General features: G+C 47.3%; 1 protein-coding gene across 2 annotated transcripts in view; it reads left to right on the top strand.

The window, feature by feature from the left end:
- The window catches only part of LOC147122603 (rod cGMP-specific 3',5'-cyclic phosphodiesterase subunit beta-like), a 133,614-nt gene that overhangs the window by 7,447 nt on the left and 104,141 nt on the right, over positions 1–22,026 (top strand). For both annotated transcript variants that reach the window (XM_086007500.1, XM_086007509.1), the window contains exons 2-3: positions 17,508–17,660; positions 17,757–17,846. In XM_086007500.1, the coding sequence (XP_085863626.1) occupies positions 17,508–17,660; positions 17,757–17,846 (243 nt within the window). The remainder of the gene's footprint in view (positions 1–17,507; positions 17,661–17,756; positions 17,847–22,026) is intronic.

The following is a 22,026-nucleotide window of genomic DNA, read 5'->3' as shown; positions in this document are numbered from 1 at the left end:
TGCTCTTTACCTAGCAGTAATATGGCATAAATATCACCTGTCACTTGTCAGGAGAAGTAGCCTGATGTGTTGAAGCTTACTGAGGAACTCATTAATTTGGAAAAAAACAGCAAAGGTGTGATTATCAATGTGTAATAGAGCTGAAATTAATTACAGCATGTTGGCTATAAAGAATCATCAGCATGGGCTGCTTCATTATAGGAGACTCCTTTTTCCATAAATCATTTGTCCCCATGTAAATTGCAGCCGTGGATCCCTTAACCCTTTTAAATTATCCAATCTTCATTTTTTGTCTCAGATTTCTTTCTTCTAGCCCTACTAAAAAGTCTGGTCATTTCAGTCTTTAGTTTGGATGAGCAATCATAACCTCTATTTTCTCTGTATAGATGTTGATTGGCCATATTGCCAGCATTTTCTAGTTTTAGTTCAGAATTTCAAAAATTAGAGTTTAAAAAAAAATATATATATATATTCTGTTTGGCAGTGTGTTGGGATGGTGTATTGAGTTTGGCAGTGTGATGGGATGGTGTATTGAGTTTGGCAGTGTGTTGGGATGGTGTATTGAGTTTGGCAGTGTGATGGGATGGTGTATTGAGTTTGGCAGTGTGTTGGGATGGTGTATTGCGTTTGGCAGTGTGTTGGGATGGTGTATTGAGTTTGGCAGTGTGATGGGATGGTGTATTGAGTTTGTCAGTGTGATGGGATGGTGTATTGAGTTTGTCAGTGAGATGGGATGGTGTATTGAGTTTGTCAGTGTGATGGGATGGTGTATTGAGTTTGGCAGTGTGATGGGATGGTGTATTGAGTTTGTCAGTGTGATGGGATGGTGTATTGAGTTTGGCAGTGTGATGGGATGGTGTATTGAGTTTGGCAGTGTGTTGGGATGGTGTATTGAGTTTATCAGTGAGATGGGATGGTGTATTGAGTTTGGCAGTGTGATGGGATGGTGTATTGAGTTTGGCAGTGTGATGGGATGATGTATTGAGTTTGGCAGTGTGATGGGCTGGTGTATTGAGTTTGGCAGTGTGATGGGATGGTGTATTGAGTTTGGCAGTGTGATGGGATGGTGTATTGAGTTTGGCAGTGTGTTGGGATGGTGTATTGAGTTTGGCAGTGTGTTGGGATGGTGTATTGAGTTTGGCAGTGAGATGGGATGGTGTATTGAGTTTGGCAGTGTGTTGGGATGGTGTATTGAGTTTGGCAGTGTGTTGGGATGGTGTATTGAGTTTGGCAGTGTGATGGGATGGTGTATTGAGTTTATCAGTGTGATGGGATGGTGTATTGAGTTTGGCAGTGTGATGGGATGCTGTATTGAGTTTATCAGTGTGATGTGATGGTGTATTGAGTTTGGCAGTGTGATGGGATGGTGCGTTGAGTTTGGCAGTGTGATGGGATGGTGTATTGAGTTTGGCAGTGTGATGGGATGGTGTATTGAGTTTAGCAGTGTGATGGGATGGTGTATTGAGTTTGGCAGTGTGATGGGATGGTGTATTGAGTTTGGCAGTGTGATGGGATGGTGTATTGAGTTTGTCCGTGTGATGGGATGGTGTATTGAGTTTATCAGTGTGATGGGATGCTGTATTGAGTTTATCAGTGTGATGTGATGGTGTATTGAGTTTGGCAGTGTGATGTGATGGTGTATTGAGTTTGGCAGTGTGATGGGATGGTGTATTGAGTTTGGCAGTGTGATGGGATGGTGTATTGAGTTTAGCAGTGTGATGGGATGGTGTATTGAGTTTGGCAGTGTGATGGGATGGTGTATTGAGTTTGTCCGTGTGATGGGATGGTGTATTGAGTTTGGCAGTGTGATGGGATGGTGTATTGAGTTTGGCAGTGTGATGGGATGGTGTATTGAGTTTGTCTGTGTGATGGGATGGTGTATTGAGTTTGGCAGTGTGATGGGATGGTGTATTGAGTTTGGCAGTGTGTTGGGATGGTGTATTGAGTTTGTCTGTGTGATGGGATGGTGTATTGAGTTTGTCAGTGTGATGGGATGTTGTATTGAGTTTGGCAGTGCGATGGGATGGTGTATTGAGTTTGTCAGTGTGATGGGATGGTGTATTGAGTTTGGCAGTGTGATGGGATGGTGTATTGAGTTTGGCAGTGTCATGGGATGGTGTATTGAGTTTGGCAGTGTGATGGGATGGTGTATTGAGTTTGGCAGTGTGTTGGGATGGTGTCTTGAGTTTGGCAGTGTGATGGGATGGTGTATTGAGTTTGGCAGTGTGATGGGATGGTGTATTGAGTTTGGCAGTGTGATGGGATGGTGTATTGAGTTTGGCAGTGTCATGGGATGGTGTATTGAGTTTGGCAGTGTGATGGGATGGTGTATTGAGTTTGGCAGTGTGTTGGGATGGTGTATTGAGTTTGGCAGTGTGATGGGATGGTGTATTGAGTTTGGCAGTGTGATGGGATGGTGTATTGAGTTTGGCAGTGTGATGGGATGGTGTATTGAGTTTGGCAGTGTCATGGGATGGTGTATTGAGTTTGGCAGTGTCATGGGATGGTGTATTGAGTTTGGCAGTGTGATGGGATGGTGTATTGAGTTTGGCAGTGTGATGCGACCGTGTATTGAATTTGGCAGTGTGTTGGGATGGTGTATTGAGTTTGGCAGTGTGATGGGATGGTGTATTGAGTTTGTCCATATGATGGGATGGTGTATTGAGTTTGGCAGTGTGATGGGATGGTGTATTGAGTTTGTCCATGTGATGGGATGGTGTATTGAGTTTGGCAGTGTGATGAGATGGTGTATTGAGTTTGGCAGTGTGATGGGACCGTGTATTGAGTTTGGCAGTGTGATGGGATGTTGTATTGAGTTTGGCAGTGTGATGGGACCGTGTATTGAGTTTGGCAGTGTGATGGGATGTTGTATTGAGTTTGGCAGTGCGATGGGATGGTGTATTGAGTTTGTCAGTGTGATGGGATGGTGTATTGAGTTTGTCAGTGTCATGGGATGGTGTATTGAGTTTGGCAGTGTGATGGGATGGTGTATTGAGTTTGGCAGTGTGTTGGGATGGTGTATTGAGTTTGGCAGTGTGATGGGATGGTGTATTGAGTTTGGCAGTGTGATGGGATGGTGTATTGAGTTTGGCAGTGTGATGGGATGGTGTATTGAGTTTGGCAGTGTCATGGGATGGTGTATTGAGTTTGGCAGTGTGTTGGGATGGTGTATTGAGTTTGGCAGTGTGATGGGATGGTGTATTGAGTTTGGCAGTGTGATGGGATGGTGTATTGAGTTTGGCAGTGTGATGGGATGGTGTATTGAGTTTGGCAGTGTGATGGGATGGTGTATTGAGTTTGGCAGTGTGATGGGATGGTGTATTGAGTTTGGCAGTGTCATGGGATGGTGTATTGAGTTTGGCAGTGTGATGGGATGGTGTATTGAGTTTTGCAGTGTGATGGGACCGTGTATTGAGTTTGGCAGTGTGTTGGGATGGTGTATTGAGTTTGGCAGTGTGATGGGATGGTGTATTGAGTTTGTCCATGTGATGGGATGGTGTATTGAGTTTGGCAGTGTGATGGGATGGTGTATTGAGTTTGTCCATGTGATGGGATGGTGTATTGAGTTTGGCAGTGTGATGGGATGGTGTATTGAGATTGGCAGTGTGATAGGGTGGTGTATTGAGTTTGGCAGTGTGATGGGATGGTGTATTTAGTTTGGCAGTGTGATGGGATGGTTTATTGAGTTTGGCAGTGTGATGTGATGGTTTATTGAGTTTTTCAGTGTGATGGGACGGTGTATTGAGTTTGGCAGTGTGATGGGGTGGTGTATTGAGTTTGGCAATGTGATGGGACGGTGTATTGAGTTTGTCAGTGTGATGGGACGGGGTATTGAGATTGGCAGTGTGATGTGATGGTCTATAGAGTTTGGCAGTGTGATGGGATGGTGTATTGAGTTTGGCAGTGTGATGGGATGGTGTATTGAGTTTGGCAGTGTGATGGGATGGTGTATTGAGATTGGCAGCGTGATAGAGTCATAGGCCTAGAAATTGAGTAGCCTTAGCGCCGCATTTGAGGCGCTAGAGGGCCTAGCGCTGGAGTTATGGCCAGTTTAGAAATTCCCTGGGGCCCTAGAATCGGCGGTAGACCGGTTGCGCTGCGCCGGCACCGATGACGTCATCGGTGTGCGCAGCGTCCCGGTTGCCGTGGTGACGGGCCCCAGCACCGAAATTGAGTTGCGGCCGCCTTGCCCGTGGCAGCCGCAACTAAGATTTTTTCAACCGAGTCTTCCCCGAGTTAGAGCCGGCGCATTAAGGTCGCGCGGCGGCCGGCCGCTTTCCCGCCGGCCGCCTGCCCGCACCTCCCTCCCCGGACTCCTCCACCCCCCCCCCGCGGAACAGATGCGTCTGGCCTGCAAGCCCGGCACTTGTCCGAGGTGCCGGGCTCATTTTTTTCAATATTTGAACGGACAGCGGGCGGGTGCAGGCAGCTCCTCCTTAACTGAAGGAGGAGGCCTGCACTTCCCCAGCCTGCCGCACCGCATCGGGTCCCGCAGCGCCGGATTAGCGCCGCAATGTGGCAGTCAGCGCCCATTGGGAGGCGCTCACGCCCGCCAGTAGCGCCGGCAGCCGTCTGGGCGCGGCGCTACTGAATTTTTGGCGCGCGCAGAGGGACTTAGCGCCGGCGCTAAATTTCCGGCGCTAAAGCCCTGGCGCGGCGCCAACTCAATTTCTCGGCCATAGAGTCATAGGCCTAGAAATTCACTAGCCTTAGCGCCGCTTTTGAGGCGCTAGAGGGACTAGCGCCAGAGTTATCGTCAGTTGAAAAATTCCCTGGGGCCCTAAAGCGGCGTTGCACCGGTAGCGCTGCGCCGGCACCGATGACGTCATCGGTGTGCGCAGCGTCCCGGTTGCCATGCCAACGGGCCCCAGCGCCGAAATTCAGTTGCGGCCGCCTCGCCTGTGGCAGCCGCAACTAAGACTCTGGCAACAGAGTCCAACATGTGTTTGCGCCGGCGCATTAAAGGCCCCGCGGCGGCCGGCCGTTTTCCCGCCAGCCGCCTGCCCGCAGCTCCCTCCCCGGACTTCTCCCCCCCCCCACCGGAACAGATGCAAGCCCGGCACTTGTCCGAGGTGCCGGGCTCATTTTTAAACAGATTTGCGCGGGCCGCGGCCGGGTGCAGGCAGCTCCTCCTTAACGGAAGGAGGAGGCCTGCACTTCCCCAGCCTGCCGCACCGCATCGGGTGCCGCAGCGCCGGAATTGCGGCGCTAAACGGCAGTTAGCACCCTTTTCCAGGCGCTAAGACCCTTCAGTAGCGCCGGTAGCCGTTTGGGCGCGGCGCTACTGAATTTTTGGCGCGCGCAGGGGGCTTAGCGCCGGCACTAACTTCCGGCGCTAAAGCCCTGGCTAAGCCAAAACCCAATTTCTAGGCCATAGAGTTTTACAGCACAGAAAGAGGCCCTTCGGCCAATCGTGTCCGCGCCGCCCATCCACCCCTGTCCTGTCTAATCCCATTTTCCAGCATTTGGTCCATAGCCTTGTATGCAATGGCATTTCAAGTGCTCATCCAAATGCTTCTTGAATGTTGTGAGGGTTCCTGCCTCTACCACCCTTTCAGGCAGTGAGTTCCAGATTCCAACCACCCTCTGGGTGAAAAAGTTCCTCCTCGAATCCCCTCTAAATCTCCTGCCCCTTACCCTGAATCTATGCCCCCTTGTTATTGACCCCCCTACTAAGGGGAAAAGTTCCACTTTATCTACCCTATCTATGCCCCTCATCATTTTGTACACCTCAATCAGGTCCCCCCTCAGCCTTCTTTGCTCCAAGGAAAACAACCCCAGCCTGTTTAGTCTTTCTTCATAGCTGAGGCGCTCCATCCCAGGTAACATCCTGGTGAATCTTCTCTGCACCCTCTCCAAAGCAATCACATCCTTCCTATAGTGAGGCAACCAGAACTGCACACAGTACTCCAGCTGTGGCCTCACCAGCGTTTTGTACAGCTCCATCATAACCTCCCTGCTCTTATATTCTATGCCTCGGCTAATGAAGGCAAGTATCCCATATGCCTTTTTAACCACCTTATCTACCTGTTCCGCTGCTTTCAGAGATCTATGTACATGTACACCAAGGTCCCTCTGACCCTCTGTACTTCCTAGGGTCCTACCACTCATTGTGTATTCCCTTGCCTTATTTGTCCATCCAAAATGCATCACCTCACACTTTTCAGGGTTAAATTCCATTTGCCACTTTTCCGCCCATCTGACCAACCCGTTTATATCGTCCTGTAGCCTGAGGCTTTCCTCCTCGCAATTTACCACCCCACCAATTTTCGTGTCATCTGCGAACTTACTGATCATACCTTTTACATTCTCATCCAAATCATTTATGTAGATCACAAACAACAAGGGACCCAGCACCGATCCCTGAGGTACCCCACTGGACACAGGCTTCCAGTCACAAAAGCATCCTTCGACCATCACCCTCTGCCTCCTGCCACTCAGCCAGTTTAGGATCCAACGCGCCAAGGCACCCTGGATCCCATGGGCTCTTACCTTCTTGACCAGTCTCCTATGCGGGACTTTGTCAAAACCTTTACTGAAGTCCATGTAAACCACATCCACAGCATTTCCCTCATCCACCCCCCTAGTCACCCCCTCGAAAAATTCAATCAGATTTGTCAGACATGATTTACCCTTGACAAAGCCATGCTGACTATCCCCGATTAATCCTTGCCTCTCCAAGTGGAGACTAATTTTGTCCCTCAGAATTTTTTCCAATAATTTCCCTACCACAGATGTTAGGCTCACTGGCCTGTAATTCCCTGGTTTATCCCTGCTACCCTTCTTGTATAATGGTACTACATTAGCTGTTCTCCAGTCCTCTGGTACATCCCCTGTGGCCAGAGAGGTTCTGAAAATTTGTGTCAGAGCCCCTGCAATCTCCTCCTTTGCCTCCCACAGCAGCCTGGGATACATCTCGTCCGGGCCTGGGGATTTATCCACTTTTTGGCCTGCTAAAACCGCTAGCACCTCCTCCCTCTCGATGCTAATATGTTCAAGTATGTCACAGTCCCCTTGCCCGATTTCTATGTCTGCATCGTCTCTCTCCATAGTGAACACAGATGCAAAAAATTCATTTAAAACCCCACCTACATCATCTGGCTCTACACACAGATTGCCACTTTGGTCCCTAATGGGCCCTACCCTTTCCCTGGTTATCCTCTTGCCCTTAATATACTTATAAAACATCTTAGGATTTTCCTTTATTTTGCTCGCCAGTGTTATTTCATGGCCCCTCCTCGCCCTCCTAATTTCTTTTTTAAGTATGCCCCTGCACTTTTTATACTCCTCTAGGGCTTCTTCCGTCTTTAGTCTTTTGTAACTGCCAAAAGCCCCCCTTTTATTTCTAATGTATTTTTGTATATCCCTTGTCATCCAAGGTTCCCTTTGCTTGTTGGTCCCACCCTTGACCTTTACAGGAACATGTTGGCGTTGTACTCTCTCTATTTCCCTTCTGAAAGTCTCCCACTGTCTTGATGTGGATTTTCCTATAAGTAGCTGCTCCCAGTCCACTTTGGCCAGATCCTGCCTTATCATATTAAAATCGGCCTTCCCCCAATTTAGAACCCTTATTTCCGGGCCGTCTTTGTCTTTTTCCATGACCACCTTAAATCTCACCGAATTATGGTCACTATCGCCAAAATGCTCTCCTACTGACACTTCCACCACTTGCCCGGCTACATTCCCCAGAATTAGGTCCAGTATCGCCCCCTCTCTTGTAGAACTTTCTACATGTTGGCTCAAAAAGCTCTCCTGGATGCACTTTAAGAATTCTGCACCCTCTAAGCCTTTCACACTCTGACTATCCCAATTTATATTGGGGAAGTTGAAATCCCCCATTATTATTACCCTATTATTTTCGCACTTTTCTGAGATTTGCCTACATATCTGTTCCTCTATCTCCCCCTGACTGTTTGGGGGCCTATAGTACACTCCCAGCAAAGTGCTTGCCCCCTTTTTGTTTTTAAGTTCTACCCATATGGCCTCATTAGAGGAACCCGCTAATATATCATCCCTCCTTACAGCAGTAATTGACTCCTTAATTAATATTGCAACACCCCCTCCCCTTTTACACCCCCCTCTGTCTCGCCTGAAGATTCTATACCCCGGAATATTGAGCTGCCAGTCCTGACCCTCCCTCAACCATGTCTCCGTGATAGCAACAATATCGTACTCCCATGTGTTCAACAACAACTTCAGTTCGTCCACCTTATTTGCAAGACTCCTTGCATTAAAATAAATGCCTTCCAGCCCTGCCATATTCCCTTTTGACTTCGCATATTTGCTCTGCCTTGTTTTTTTCTCTGAATTTGGCTGTAAATCACCCCCTGCTATAGCTCCACTCTGTACCCCATCCCCCTGCCAAGTTAGTTTAAACCCCCCCCAGCAGTGCTAGCAAACCTCCCCGCAAGGATATTGGTTCCCCTCTGGTTCAGGTGTAAACCATCCGACTTGTACAAGTCCCACCTTTCCCAGAAGCAGACCCAGTGATCCAGGAAACTAAAGCCCTCCCTCCTGCACCATCCCTTTAGCCACGCATTCATCTGTTCTATCTTCCCATTCCTATACTCACTAGCACGTGGCACCGGGAGTAATCCAGAGATTACAACCTTTGAGGTCCTGCTCTTTAATCCTTCACCTAGCTCCCTAAATTCTTGCTGCAGGACCTCATCCCTCTTTTTACCTATGTCGTTGGTACCAATGTGGACCACGACCTCTGGCTGTTCACCCTCCCCCTCCAGAATGCCCTGCAGCCGCTCAGTGATATCCTTGACCCTGGCACCAGGGAGGCAACAAACCATCCTGGATTCACGTCTACGGCCACAGAAACGCTTATCTGTTCCCCTTACTATAGAATCCCCTACCACTATTGCTCTCCCACTCTTTTTCCCCCCTTCCTGGGCAGCAGGAGCACCCCCAGTGCCAGGAAGTTGGCTGCTGCTGCCTTCCCCTGGTGAGTCATCCCCCTCAACAGTATCCAAAGCGGCATACCTGTTTGAGAGGGGAATGGTCACAGGGGTCTCCTGCACTACCTGCCTGCTTCTATTGCTCCTCCTGGTGGTCACCCATTTCCTATCTTCCTGTGCAGCCCTTCCCTGCGGTGTGACCAACTCACTAAACGTGTTATCCACGAACCTCTCAGCATCGTGAATGCTCAACAACCCATCCACCCGCAGCTCCAGCGCCTCAATGCGGTTTGCTAGTAGCTGCAGATGGATGCATCTCTGGCACACGTGGTCATCAGGGGCACCGGCAGTGTCCCTGAATTCCCACATAGAGCAAGAGGAGCATATCACGGGGCTGGGCTCACCTGGCATGACCTTCCCTTTACTTAATTTAAATTAATTTACTATCACCAATTAAAAATATCTCTAAGGCGCTTGTATAGTCTACCAACAGTCCCTGCTACACCAGAAAAGACCCTAGTAACTATAAACTACAGAGTTTAAGTTTAAAAAAGAGAAATACTCACCAACCAATCACTTACCTGCTCCCTGGTGACGTCACACTCTGATTACTTTTTACCTCTCTCCTCTGCTGTTGATTTGGTGTGCCTCTGCTGAACCCGCCGGTTTTAAGTGCTGCCGGTCGCGCTGCTGCTCTCCCACAGGTCCAAGCTCTCTGACCTCGCCTCTGCTGAACCCGCCGGTTTTAAGTGCCGCCGGTCGCGCTGCTGCTCTCCCACAGGTCCAAGCTCTCTGACCTCGCCTCTGCTGAACCCGCCGGTTTTAAGTGCCACCGGTCGCGCTGCTGCTCTCCCACAGGTCCAAGCTCTCTGACCTCGCCTCTGCTGAACCCGCCGGTTGGTGTATTGAGTTTATCAGTGTGATGTGATGGTGTATTGAGTTTGGCAGTGTGATGGGATGGTGTATTGAGTTTGGCAGTGTGATGGGATGGTGTATTGAGTATTTGAGTGTGATGGGATGGTGTATTGAGTTTGGCAGTGTGATGGGATGGTGTATTGAGATTGGCAGCGTGATGGGATGGTGTATTGAGTTTGGCAGTGTGATGGGATGGTGTATTGAGTTTGGCAGTGTGATGGGATGGTGTATTGAGTTTGGCAGTGTGATGGGATGGAGTATTGAGTTTGGCAGTGTGATGGGATGGTGTATTGAGTTTGGCAGTGTGATAGGATGGAGTATTGTGTCTGGCAGTGTGATGGGATGGTTTATTGAGTTTGGCAGTGTGATAGGATGGTATATTGAGTTTGGCAGTGTGATGGGATGGAGTATTAAGTTTAAGGGGTGGTGTGTGTGGTCAGCTTTGGCTCTGACTCACTGAGCGGTTCGAATCGCTCCCACTCCCTTGGTTCTGGACCTGGACTTATTTGGGGGTTGTAATAAAATTGCAGCAGACAACTGAGTTGCTGAGAAGAACTTTGATTTTATTTGAGACAAGAAAATATACACAACACAATAATCTTATCACTCTAAAAGGGGGAACACTTCGGAATATACGAGGGAGAATGACAATAGACAAAATACTTCACCCCTCCCAATCCCACTACACTAACTAAGTTGGATTCCAGAGGACCAGGGAAATGCTCACCAAACGACTTTCTTGACAGTTGTAGAGGTTCGCAATTTCAGGGTTCTCTTTAGGTTTGGTGGTTGGGTCCTGCCGTACCCCGGATGTGCTAGAAGACTTCACCTGCGTTGGGTCTTCAGTCTTCGCGTGTCCGCTGATGCGGTCAGGTGTGTATTTGGATCTATCGGGTAAGTACCCAATTTCCTTTGGTTAGGTATAAGGATTAGAGTTTTTCTGTCAAATCTTACCCAGGGGTAAGTCAGGATAGCTTGTAGAGTGGAAACAAACTTGCGAATCTTCGGTTTCTTCCAGGTTGGTTTCTTGTTGGTCGCGGTGGCCCAATATTACCTAGTTGTTGGTAATATCATTGGTTGTTTGTTTCTTGGGGCCCTTGGTTGCCGTGATTCCTTTCCGTTCTCCTTCTGCTGTCCTTCCGTCGGTTGATTGTCCCGAGACTGATGTCTTTCGAATGAGCTGTGCCTTCAGCTTCACTCTTCACTGAATAACCTGCTCAGATTGACTGTCTGTGTGTAAAAGCAGGCCTCAGTTATACCATTTGAGGCCTTGCTTATCTGCCCGCCAAATCTTCTCTGGCCCATTGTTAATTTTGGCGGGCTCGTTAACTTTAATAGTTTTAAGTTTTTTATCGAGTTTCGACTTGGTCCCATCTATCTTTAATTGACTTTTAACTAGTTTCAGGATTGCTTCGAAATCGGTTTAAGTGTGTGAAGTGGTTTTGGATATTTCTCTGAGTGGTTAAACTGTTGTTCAATTGTCTTCTCCTGCTGGGGTCAGGGTCCCTTTTGTTGATCAGTGGCATGTACTGTATTATTCATATTCTTGATGGCTCTGTAATTTTGATGGGAAATGTCCTTCTGTAGGCCTATTGTCATTATGTATGAATGCCTGAGACAGCCCAGAACATTCCCAGACAATCTGGCCTATGCCAACACTCAAACTGTTTGTTTTACAGGGGCCCATCCCAACTCCTTTGTCGCAGCTTTCCACAGGCCTGGAGATGTCTTTTAAAATAGCCAAAATCCTGGGGTTTTAAACTTTAAGTCCCCTTTTGGCCCAATATTCTTTTAAACAGTCCAAAATCTCTTCTTTTCTTGGTTTGAGGGAATCTGTAGAATTTTGCGAACCTTAAATCAGTGTGATGCGATGGTGTATTGAGTTTATCAGCGTGATGTGATGGTGTATTGAGTTTGGCAGTGTGATGTGATGGTGTATTGAGTTTGGCAGTGTGATGTGATGGTGTATTGAGTTTGGCAGTGTGATGGGATGGTGTATTGAGTTTGGCAGTGTGTTGGGATGGTGTATTGAGTTTGGCAGTGTGATGGGACGGTGTATTGAGTTTGTCAGTGTGATGGGACGGTGTATTGAGATTGGCAGTGTGATGTGATGGTCTATAGAGTTTGGCAGTGTGATGGGATGGTGTATTGAGTTTGGCAGTGTGATGGGATGGTGTATTGAGTTTGGCAGTGTGATGAGATGGTGTATTGAGTTTGGCAGTGTGATGGGATGGTGTATTGCGTTTGGTAGTTTGATGCCATGGTGTATTGAGATTGGCAGTGTGATGGGATGGTGTATTGAGTTTCGTAGTGTGATGGGATGGTGTATTGTGTTTGGCAGTGAAATGGCGTGGTGTATTTTGTTTGCTTGTATTGAGTTTGGCAGTGTGATCCATGCAATCGCCTTCTCCCAGTGGCTGAAGAGCTCCTCCCAGAGTCGCAATGCGGATACTGCACACTAAGGGGCACAATGGACATGATCTTCACCGCGTGCAAATTACAACTGAAATGCAGGGAACAGCACCAACCGCTGTACATGGACTTCTTTGACCTCACAAAGGCCTTCGACACTGTCAACCATGAGGGATTATGGAGTGTCCTCCTCAAATTCGGCTGCGCTCAAAAGTTTGTCACTATCCTCCACCTGCTTCACGACGACATGCAGGCCATGATCCTGACCAACGGTTCCACCACAGACCCAATTCACGTATGGACCGGGGTCAAGCAACGCTGTGTCATTGCACCAACGCTCTTCTTGATCTTCCTTGCTGCAATGCTCCATCTCACCCTCAGTAAACTCCCCGCTGGAGTGGAACTATTCTACAAAACAAACAGGAAACTGTTCAACCCCCGTCACCTCCAGTCCAGATCCAAGGTCGTCCCATCCTCTGTCATCGAATTACAGTACGCAGACGACACTTGCATCTGCGCACATTCGGAGGTCGAACTCCAAACCATCCTCAGCACCTTCACCGAAGCGTACAAGAGCATGGGTCTTACACTAAACATCTGTAAGACAAAGGTCCTCTACCAACCTACCCCCGCCACACAGTACTGCTCCCCGAGTATCAAAATCCATGACGAGGCCTTGGACAACGTGGACCACTTTCCATACCTCGGGAGCTTACTGTCAACAAGGGCAGACGTCGATGACGAAGTCTAACACTGCCTTCAGTGTGCCAGTGCAGCCTTTGGTCGCCTGAGGAAGAGAATGTTTGAAGACCAGGAACTCAAACCCAGCACCAAGCTCATGGTCTACAGAGCAGTAGTGATACCCGCCCTCCTGTATGCTTCAGAGACATGAGCCGTGTACAGCAGGCACCTAAAAGCACTGGAGAGGTACCACCAATGCTGTCTCCGCAAGATCCTGCAAATCCATTGGCAGGATAGGCAGTGTTCTCGCTTAGGCCAACATCCCCAGCATCAAAGCTTTGACCATGCTCGATCAGCTCTGATGGACGGGCCACATCGTCCGCATGCCCGATATGAGACTGCCAAAGCAAGCGCTCTACTCGGAGCTCCATCATGGCAAGAGAGCCCCAGTTGGGCAGAGGAAATGCTTCAAGGACACCCTCAAAGCCTCCTTGAAAAAGTGCAACATCTCCACCGACACCTGGGAATCCCTGGCCCAAGACCACACAAAGTGGAGTAGAAGCATCCGGGAAGGTGCCGGACACCTCGAGTCTCTTCACCAGGATCAAGCGGAAGCCAAGCGCAAACAGCGGAAGGAGCACACATCAACCCAAGCACCCCACCCGCCCGCCCCTTCAACCATCGTCTGCCCCACCTGTGACAGAGACTGTCGGTCCCGCATTGGACTCCTCAGTCACCTGAGAACTCATTTTTAGTGTGGAAGCAAGTCATCCTCAGTTCCGAAGGATTGCTTAAGAGAAGAGAAGATGGCATGGTGTATTGAGTTTGGCAGTGTGATGGCGTGGTGTATTGGGTTTGGCAGTGTGATGGTGTGGTATGTTGGGTTTGGCAGTGTGATGGCGTGGTGTATTGAGATTGGCAGTGTGATGCCATGGTGTATTGTGTTTGGTAGTCTGATGGGATGATGTATTGAGTTTGGCAGTGTGATGGGATGGTGTATTGAGTTTGGCAGTGTGATGGGACGGTGTATTGAGATTGGCAGTTTGATGGGATGGTGTATTGAGTTTGGCAGTGTGATGGGACGGTGTATTGAGTTTGGCAGTGTGATGGGATGGTGTATTGAGTTTGGCAGTGTGATGGGATGGTGTATTGAGTTTGGCAGTGTGATGGGATGGTGTATTGAGTTTGGCAGTGTGATGGGATGGTGTATTGAGTTTGTCAGTGTGATGGGATGGTGTATTGAGTTTGGCAGTGTGATGGGATGGTGTATTGTGTTTGGCAGTGTGATGGGATGGTGTATTGAGTTTTTCAGTGTGATGGGACGGTGTATTGAGTTTGGCAGTGTGATGGGATGGTATATTGTGTTTGGCAGTGTGATGGGATGGTGTATTGTGTTTGGCAGTGTGATGGGATGGTGTATTGAGTTTGGCAGTGTGATGGGATGGTGTATTGAGTTTTTCAGTATGATGGGACGGTGTATTGAGTTTGGCAGTGTGATGGGATGGTGTATTGAGTTTGGCAGTGTGATGGGACAGTTTATTGAGTTTGGCAGTGTGATGGGATGGTGTATTGAGTTTGGCAGTGTGATGGGATGGTGTATTGAGTTTTTCAGTATGATGGGACGGTGTATTGAGTTTGGCAGTGTGATGGGATGGTGTATTGAGTTTGGCAGTGTGATGGGATGGTGTATTGAGTTTGGCAGTGTGATGGGATGGTGTATTGAGTTTGGCAGTGTGATGGGACAGTTTATTGAGTTTGGCAGTGTGATGGGATGGTGTATTGAGTTTGGCAGTGTGATGGGATGGTGTATTGAGTTTTTCAGTATGATGGGACGGTGTATTGAGTTTGGCAATGTGATGGGATGGTGTATTGAGTTTGGCAGTGTGATGGGACAGTTTATTGAGTTTGGCAGTGTGATGGCATGGTGTATTGAGTTTGGCAGTGTGATGGGATGGTGTATTGAGTTTGGCAGTGTGATGGGATGGTGTATTGGGTTTGGCAGTGTGATCGCATGGTGTATTGAATTTGGCAGTATGATGGCGTGGTGTATTTTGTTTGGCAGTGTGATGGGATGGTGTATTGAGTTTGGCAGTGTGATGGGATGGTGTATTGGGTTTGGCAGTGTGATCACGTGGTGTATTGAATTTGGCAGTTTAGGCACTTTTCAATTGTGTTGTACAATGTAAGTGTGTTCCCCTAATGGCCCACACCGAGGCAAATAATGCAGTCCAGTACATTAACCACTATGCACCCTTTTCTACACGTGCATGGAAAGCCTCTAGCTGGTCTCGTACTATAACAGAAGGTCTGTTAATTTAAATATTTTCTGGTGCTCCCACCACCTAATTCTTGATGCACTGAGAGTGCCATGAGGCTCAGGGTACTGACTTTCAGGCATGAACAGCTACTGAAGAACTGCTGGCTGCTCTTTAAGCTGTTTGTGGAGGAGAAAAATACCTTGGGGTAGAATTACATAGAATTTACAGCACAGAAACAGGCTGTTCAGCCCAACTGGTCTATGCTGCCAGTTATGCTCCCCACGAGCTTCCTCCCACCCCTCTTCATCAAACCCTATCAACATATCCTTCTATTCCATTCTCCCTCATGTGCTTACCTAGCTTCTCTTTAAATGCATCTATGCCCTTCACCTCAGCTGCTCCTTGTGGTAGCGAGTTCCACATTCTAAACACTCTCTGGGAAAGAAATTTCTCCTGAGTTCCCAATATTCCCAATGATTTATTGGTGACTTTAGTTACAGCCCCTAGTTTTGTTCTGCCCCACAAGTAGAAACATCTTCTACCCTATCAAGCACCTTCATAATTTGAAAGACCTTTGTTAGTTCTTCCATCAGCCTTCTCTTTTCTAGAGAAAAAGAGCACCAGCCTGTTCAGCCTTTCAGGATAAGAACTTTCTCAGTTCTGGTATCATCCTTGTAAACCTTTTTTGCACCTTCTCCAGTGGCTCTATACCTTTTTTATAATATGGAGACCAGAACTGGTCTGATACACGGAGCTGTTTTTGGCAGCCAAGCAAAGTGTAATCCACGAATGTTGGGGCCTGTTGGAAGTGGGTGATAAGTGACTGGAGGATTTTTCAGGTGTTCCAGCTGCATTCTGGCGCTTTATTCTGAATAACATTTGCTATCTTAGTGGGTCCTGCGTACATTAAGTTTGTAAATGTAAGTGTTGAAAGTACATGTGGTCTGTAATATTCCTTACTGTGCTTGAGTGCTGGGTAGGCCTTCGGTCTCAACACTTGATCATATGGTGCTGAGGCCTAAGGTCTAGCCATTGGGCACGTCTGAGTGCAATATTGCCTTTGCTGATTTCCACTCTGTCATATGTGATGAGGTACTGATTAAAGACCAGGGGGGAAAAGTTTGGTTGGTTAGCACCTCCCGTTAGCGCTAACGGGGGCACTAATGGGGCGTTAGGAACTTAGCGCCCAAGCACGGTGATTTTAGCGGCGCTTGCGAAATTGACCAGTCGTTTTGCGGCGGTGCTAACCACTACCACCACGATCTCCTGCGCCCGCAGATTGTGATGTCAGTCAAGCGTGCAACGCCCCAGACCGGATACTGAGTTGTGCCCCCTGCCTTAGCGCCTGCCGCTGGGAACGACAGGTAGAGGGGAACGTTTTCAAGTTGGGAAGGGTCTGGGGGAGCGCTATTTAAAGGCGGGCGCTTCCTGCCTTTTCTTGTCGGCAAAATTTTTGATTTTAACCCTGTCCTAAGGAGTTTTGGCCCTTTGTTCCTAAGCGCCTATCCATTAGTGCTTCCAACACAATTGCTTTTGAGGTCTCTCCAGGCTGAGATTCAAGGCTGCAATGAGCAGGGTGTGGCTGGCCAGCAAGATGGCCCCTCCCCTTTAAGAACTGGATGGCGCCAATCTGTCTGGCTTCCATGGTAATTGGCATCGCCTGAGTTTCGGTAGCGTTCTGAGGTAGCGCCTCGCTCCCTGACCTTTGCGCCTTAAGAGAGGTGTGTAGCACCTGATTTAGCACTCAAATCACTTTTAGGGGCAATAGAGATGAATTTTGCAGTCGGAGGTGATAATTAGCTCCTGGCGCTAAACTTTGCGCCCGGCCGATATTAGCGCCCCAAAATGAGCGATACTGAATTTTCCCCCCCCAGGCCTTTCCTCATAAGGGGTAAGTAAAATTGGAGGCTTGCTCTTCTGCATCTCTGAATAGATACTTTCAGAGACATCAGCAGAAGCTTGGGAGAATACTGTCTACAGGATTGTGCATAGTATGGGGAGCCCTAAGAAAAGCGATGGGGCAAAGCATACCTTAAAAGGGAGGAATTATTCTTCACAAAGTAAACACACCAAATGTGCTGATTAACAAGTTTAGATTAGTGAAAGTCTTATTATCTGTTTCATGCTGTGGAGTTCGTAGCAACCCATTAGCCTATAACAAAGACTCTTACCAAGTCCAGACAGGAATGCTTGAGGCCAGAAAAGGGAGGTCACTTCATACAAAAAAGTAAAGCAAATCCGTTTTCTCGTTGTGCCATTATACCTTTTATTTTGTGCAGATTCACTTTCTTCTACAAAATGTTAACTTCTGTTTTGTTTTCTTCTTGGGAACTAGTCCAGCTTTTACAGCTCATTTGTGGATGAACTGACTGAATATGAAACAAAGTGTGTGCTCGCTACCCCCATAATGAACGGCAAAGATGTTGTCGCTGTGATCATGGCAACTAACAAAAGAGATGGACCTTATTTTACACAAGACGATGAAGATGTAAGTCTTTCAGCATATCTGTAGGAGCAGATTGATAAATAGCGCAAGTATATTCGTAATAATTTATTTATGGATGGTAAACTGTTTTCTTTTCAGCTTTTCTTGAAATATCTCAACTTTGCCAGCTTGAACCTCAAAATCTATCACCTGAGCTACCTTCACAACTGTGAAACAAGGAGAAGCCAGGTAAAAAAAATTCCTTCAGCACAACTGGATTTTTTAAAGATTATCTGCATTACCAAAGGACGATATCGGGGCATTTGTTCAAGAAGAGCATGGATTGTGAAGGGTTTATACATTGAATGTGGCCGGAAACAATACATTATGGATTCTAGACTCCTTACAAATGTGAAACAAACCACAATCCAACTAAACCAAACAGCTTTGTGATTGTTTTTACTATCACTAGTGTAACTATGGTAACCCCTTCATATATTTATATCCCCTAAGCGTCCTGGAATGTCCACGGTATGGAAATTAAATCACCAGAACTGCTCAAAAAAAACCTAAGCAAAGTTATCAAACACCAGCTCAGTAAATTTGAAACAAATAAATATCTCGAACGAGGCAATTTCCTAATTGGGACAGGAGTAGGCCATTTGGGCCTTGGCACCTATGTCTTTTTCATTACAATTCCCTGCCTTCTCCCTATATTCCTTAATATCCTTACTTGTTAAGTAAGTATCAGTCCCCCTTTTAAACACCTTGGCCTAGAAATTCGGGCATGCTCATTTTTGGACTGATTCCTGCACCTGAATGGTGCCTGATATTGGACTTCAGACCTCATTGCAATGGAGCCAACATGGCGCAAAGACTAGAGGAGAGAAGAGAAAAATTGGGCTGCTGCTAGCGTCACAGCCTAATAACTTATGCACGTGGACCCCTAAATCCTTTTGTTCATCTTTGTCCCCCCCACCTCCCAGTGCTTCCTCATTTGCATTGTACTCCCATTTGTCATTCCTGTGTCCATAGTGTGCTACTTCACACTTTGTTGCATCAGCCTGGCTCAGTGGTAGCACTCTTGCCTCCGAGTCAAAAGGTCATGGGTTCAAGTTCCACTCCACAGCACGGTGGCATAGTGGTTAGCACTGTTGCCTCACAGCGCCAGGGACCCGGGTTCGAATCCGGCCTCGGGTGACTGTCTGTGTGGAGTTTGCACATTCTCCCCGTGTTTGCGTGGATTTCCTCCGGGTGCTCCGGTTTCCTCCCACAGTCCAAAGATGTGCGGGTTAGGTTGATTGGCTATGATAAATTGACCCTTAGTGTTAGGGGGATTAAATACGTGGGGTTACGGGGATAGGGTGGGATATGTGTTGGTGTAGGGGTTACGGGGATCGGGTGGGATATGTGTCGGTGCAGGCTCGATGGGCCGAAATGGCCTCTATCTGCATTGTGGGGTTTCTGTGTGATTCTGTGATCCTGATGCCTGAGTGTACAATGTAGGCTATCCCTGAGGGAGTGCTGCACTGTCAGGTGTGCTGCCTTTTGGATGAGCAGTTAAACTGAGCCCCAGTCTGTCCTCTCATATGGATGTAAAAGAACCCGTGGTACTATTTGAAGAGTTCTCCTGCTGACCAAAGTTAATCCCTTAACCAACCCCACTAAAAACAGATTATCTGGCCATTTGTCTCATGCTGTTTGTGGGGCCTTGCTGTGTGCAAATTGGACTCTGTGTTTCCCTACATTACAACAGTGACTACACTTTAGAAGTACTTCATTGGTTGTAAAGTGCTTTGGAACATTCTGAGGTTGTGAGAGCCGTTATATCAACATGAGTTCATCCTTTTTTTCTTCGTTAAACTGCATCTGTCATTGCTCCATCCATTTGCTTAATCTATGTCCTTTTGTAATTTTCTGCTCCGATCTGGGAAGGTTCCCTGTCATTCCCTCCATTCCAGGAATGTCCCTTTTATCCTAACTATTTGCTTCATACCTTCCATCCAGTTTCCTAGCCAAGTACAGTAACAAGATTATTTCCAATTCACAGCAAATGATCCTTAGCTAACAATCTCTTATGGAGCCTTCTCAAATGCCTTCTGAATGTCCATGTGCTCGACATCCATTAATCCTCCTTTGTCCCGCACCTCAGCGAATGTCAAAGAATTCTATCTTTTTAGTTAGACATGATGGGGTAAAAGTTCATCAGTGCCCGGTTTCGGGCCTGACAATGGCGATGCAGCCACAACTCACGCCCGAACTGAGGGGCCCAAAGCAGACCCGAAATTGTGGCTGGGCTTCATTAATATTAACTGGGTAAGCTACCAGCGCCTGTCGTGCCTCCACAGGCAGCTCACCTCTTTGAACAAAATGAACATTGGGTCACTTGCCTCGCAGACAGTGGCCCGAAGATATGACTCGGGAGAGTGGGGGGTGTTTATAGCGGCAACAGGGGTGGAGGCATGATCGGGATACTGTGCAGTCGGGGAGCAGTCCTGCTCCTCCTGGCTCCACAGCAATGTTTTGTAAAATATATATATATATTTTTGAAGTACCTGCTTAAACCGCAACGCCCACTGAATCCTGAGCCCGCTAAGCTTCTGTTCCGCTCTTCGAAAACTAATTTCCCTGAGGGGTCCTTAAACAGGCGTTAAGTCCCTCATTAACATATGCAAGAGGCCTGTTTTAGGTGGCCGCCCTAATTTGTCATTGTTGCGCCTGTTTTATGCCTGAGAAACAGGCAAGACGCATACCAATTTTCACCCAGATGTGTCTTTTGCAAAACCACTCTTCCTAATCAGCTCATATAATTTTTTTAGTGGTCACTTACTCTGTCCCTAATGATGGATTCTAACAATGTTCCCACTACTGACATTGAACTCACTGAACTAATGGGTTAGTCCCTTCATCCATTTTTACTTTCTTCCAACCTTCTGGTACTATCCCTGAATTCAGTAAGCTCTGGAAAATTCTCAATTTCTTTGCCTATTTCTGTCAATTCCCTTGGGTGGAAACCATCTGGGCCTGGAAACTTGTCTGGCTCCAATTCCATTATTTGATCCATCACAATTTTTTCTTCATACTAATGCCTGTAATTTTCTCCCCTTCACTAATCACTAGTCTTCCCCGTATCTCTGGTATTGCAAATATTTTATTCACCATGAAGACTGAAGCAAACCAGCACTGAGCAGCTCTGCCATGTCATACCTGAATCTGTTTTTAATGGGTCTTCTTTGACCCGTACAGCTGTTTCTTGATGTAGTGACAAAACTGTTGCTATTACCCATGGTAACGTCCTATATATAAGAACATAAGAACATAAGAAGTAGGAGCAGGAGTAGGCCATACGGCCCCTCGGGCCTGCTCCGCCATTCAATAGGATCATGGCTGATCTGAACCTAGACTCATGTCCACTTCCCTGCCCGCTCCCCGTAACCCCTAATTCCCTTATCAGCTAGGAAACTGTCTATCTCTGTTTTAAATTTATTTAATGTCGCAGCTTCCACAGCTCTCTGAGGTAGAAAATTCCATAGATTTACTACCCTCTGAGTGAAGAAGTTTCTCCTCATCTCAGTTTTGAAACAGCAGCCCCTTATTTTAAGATTATGCCCCCTAGTTCTAGTCTCACCCATCAGTGGAAACATCCTCCCCGCATCCACCCGATCAAGCCCCCTCACAATCTTATATGTTTCGATAAGATCGCCTCTCATTCTTCTGAATTCCAATGAGTAGAGGCCCAACCTACTCAACCTTTCCTCATAAGTCAACCCCCTCATCTCCGGATTCAACCAAGTGAACCTTCTCCGAACTGCCTCGAGAGCAAGTATATCTTTTCTTAAATATGGAAACCAAAACTGTACGCAGTATTCCAGGTGTGGCCTCACCAATACCCTGTATAACTGAAGCAAGACTTCCCTGCTTTTATACTCCATCCCCCTTGCAATAAAAGCCAAGATTCCATTGGCCTTCCTGATCACCTGCTGCACCTGCATACTAACCTTCTGTGTTTCATGCACCAGGACCCCCAGATCCCTTTGTACTGTAGCACTTTGCAGTTTCTCTCCATTTAGATAATAACTTGCTCTTTGATTTTTTCTGCCAAAGTGCATAACCTCACACTTTCCAACATTATATTCCATCTGCCAAATTTCCGCCCACTCACTTAGCCTGTCTATGTCCTTTTGCAGGTTTTTTATGTCCTCCCCACTCACTGCTTTCCCTCCCATCTTTGTATCGTCGGTGAACTTGGATATGTTGCACTTGGTCCCCTCCTCCAAATCGTTAATATAGATTGTAAAGAGTTGGGGTCCCAGCACTGACCCCTGCGGAACACCACTAGTTACTGATTGCCAACCTGAGAATGAACCATTTATCCTAAGTCTCTGTTTTCTGTTAGGTAGCCATAGATAGTTAGATATATTTTTTTCAT

This window comes from Somniosus microcephalus, chromosome 2 (assembly GCF_052327205.1).
Source record: "Somniosus microcephalus isolate GS21.2 chromosome 2, FLI_Smic_1.0, whole genome shotgun sequence".
Lineage (NCBI taxonomy): Eukaryota > Metazoa > Chordata > Chondrichthyes > Squaliformes > Somniosidae > Somniosus > Somniosus microcephalus.
The sequence above is the reverse complement of the archived record's forward strand: the minus strand, read 5'-3'. Positions and strand labels throughout refer to the sequence as shown.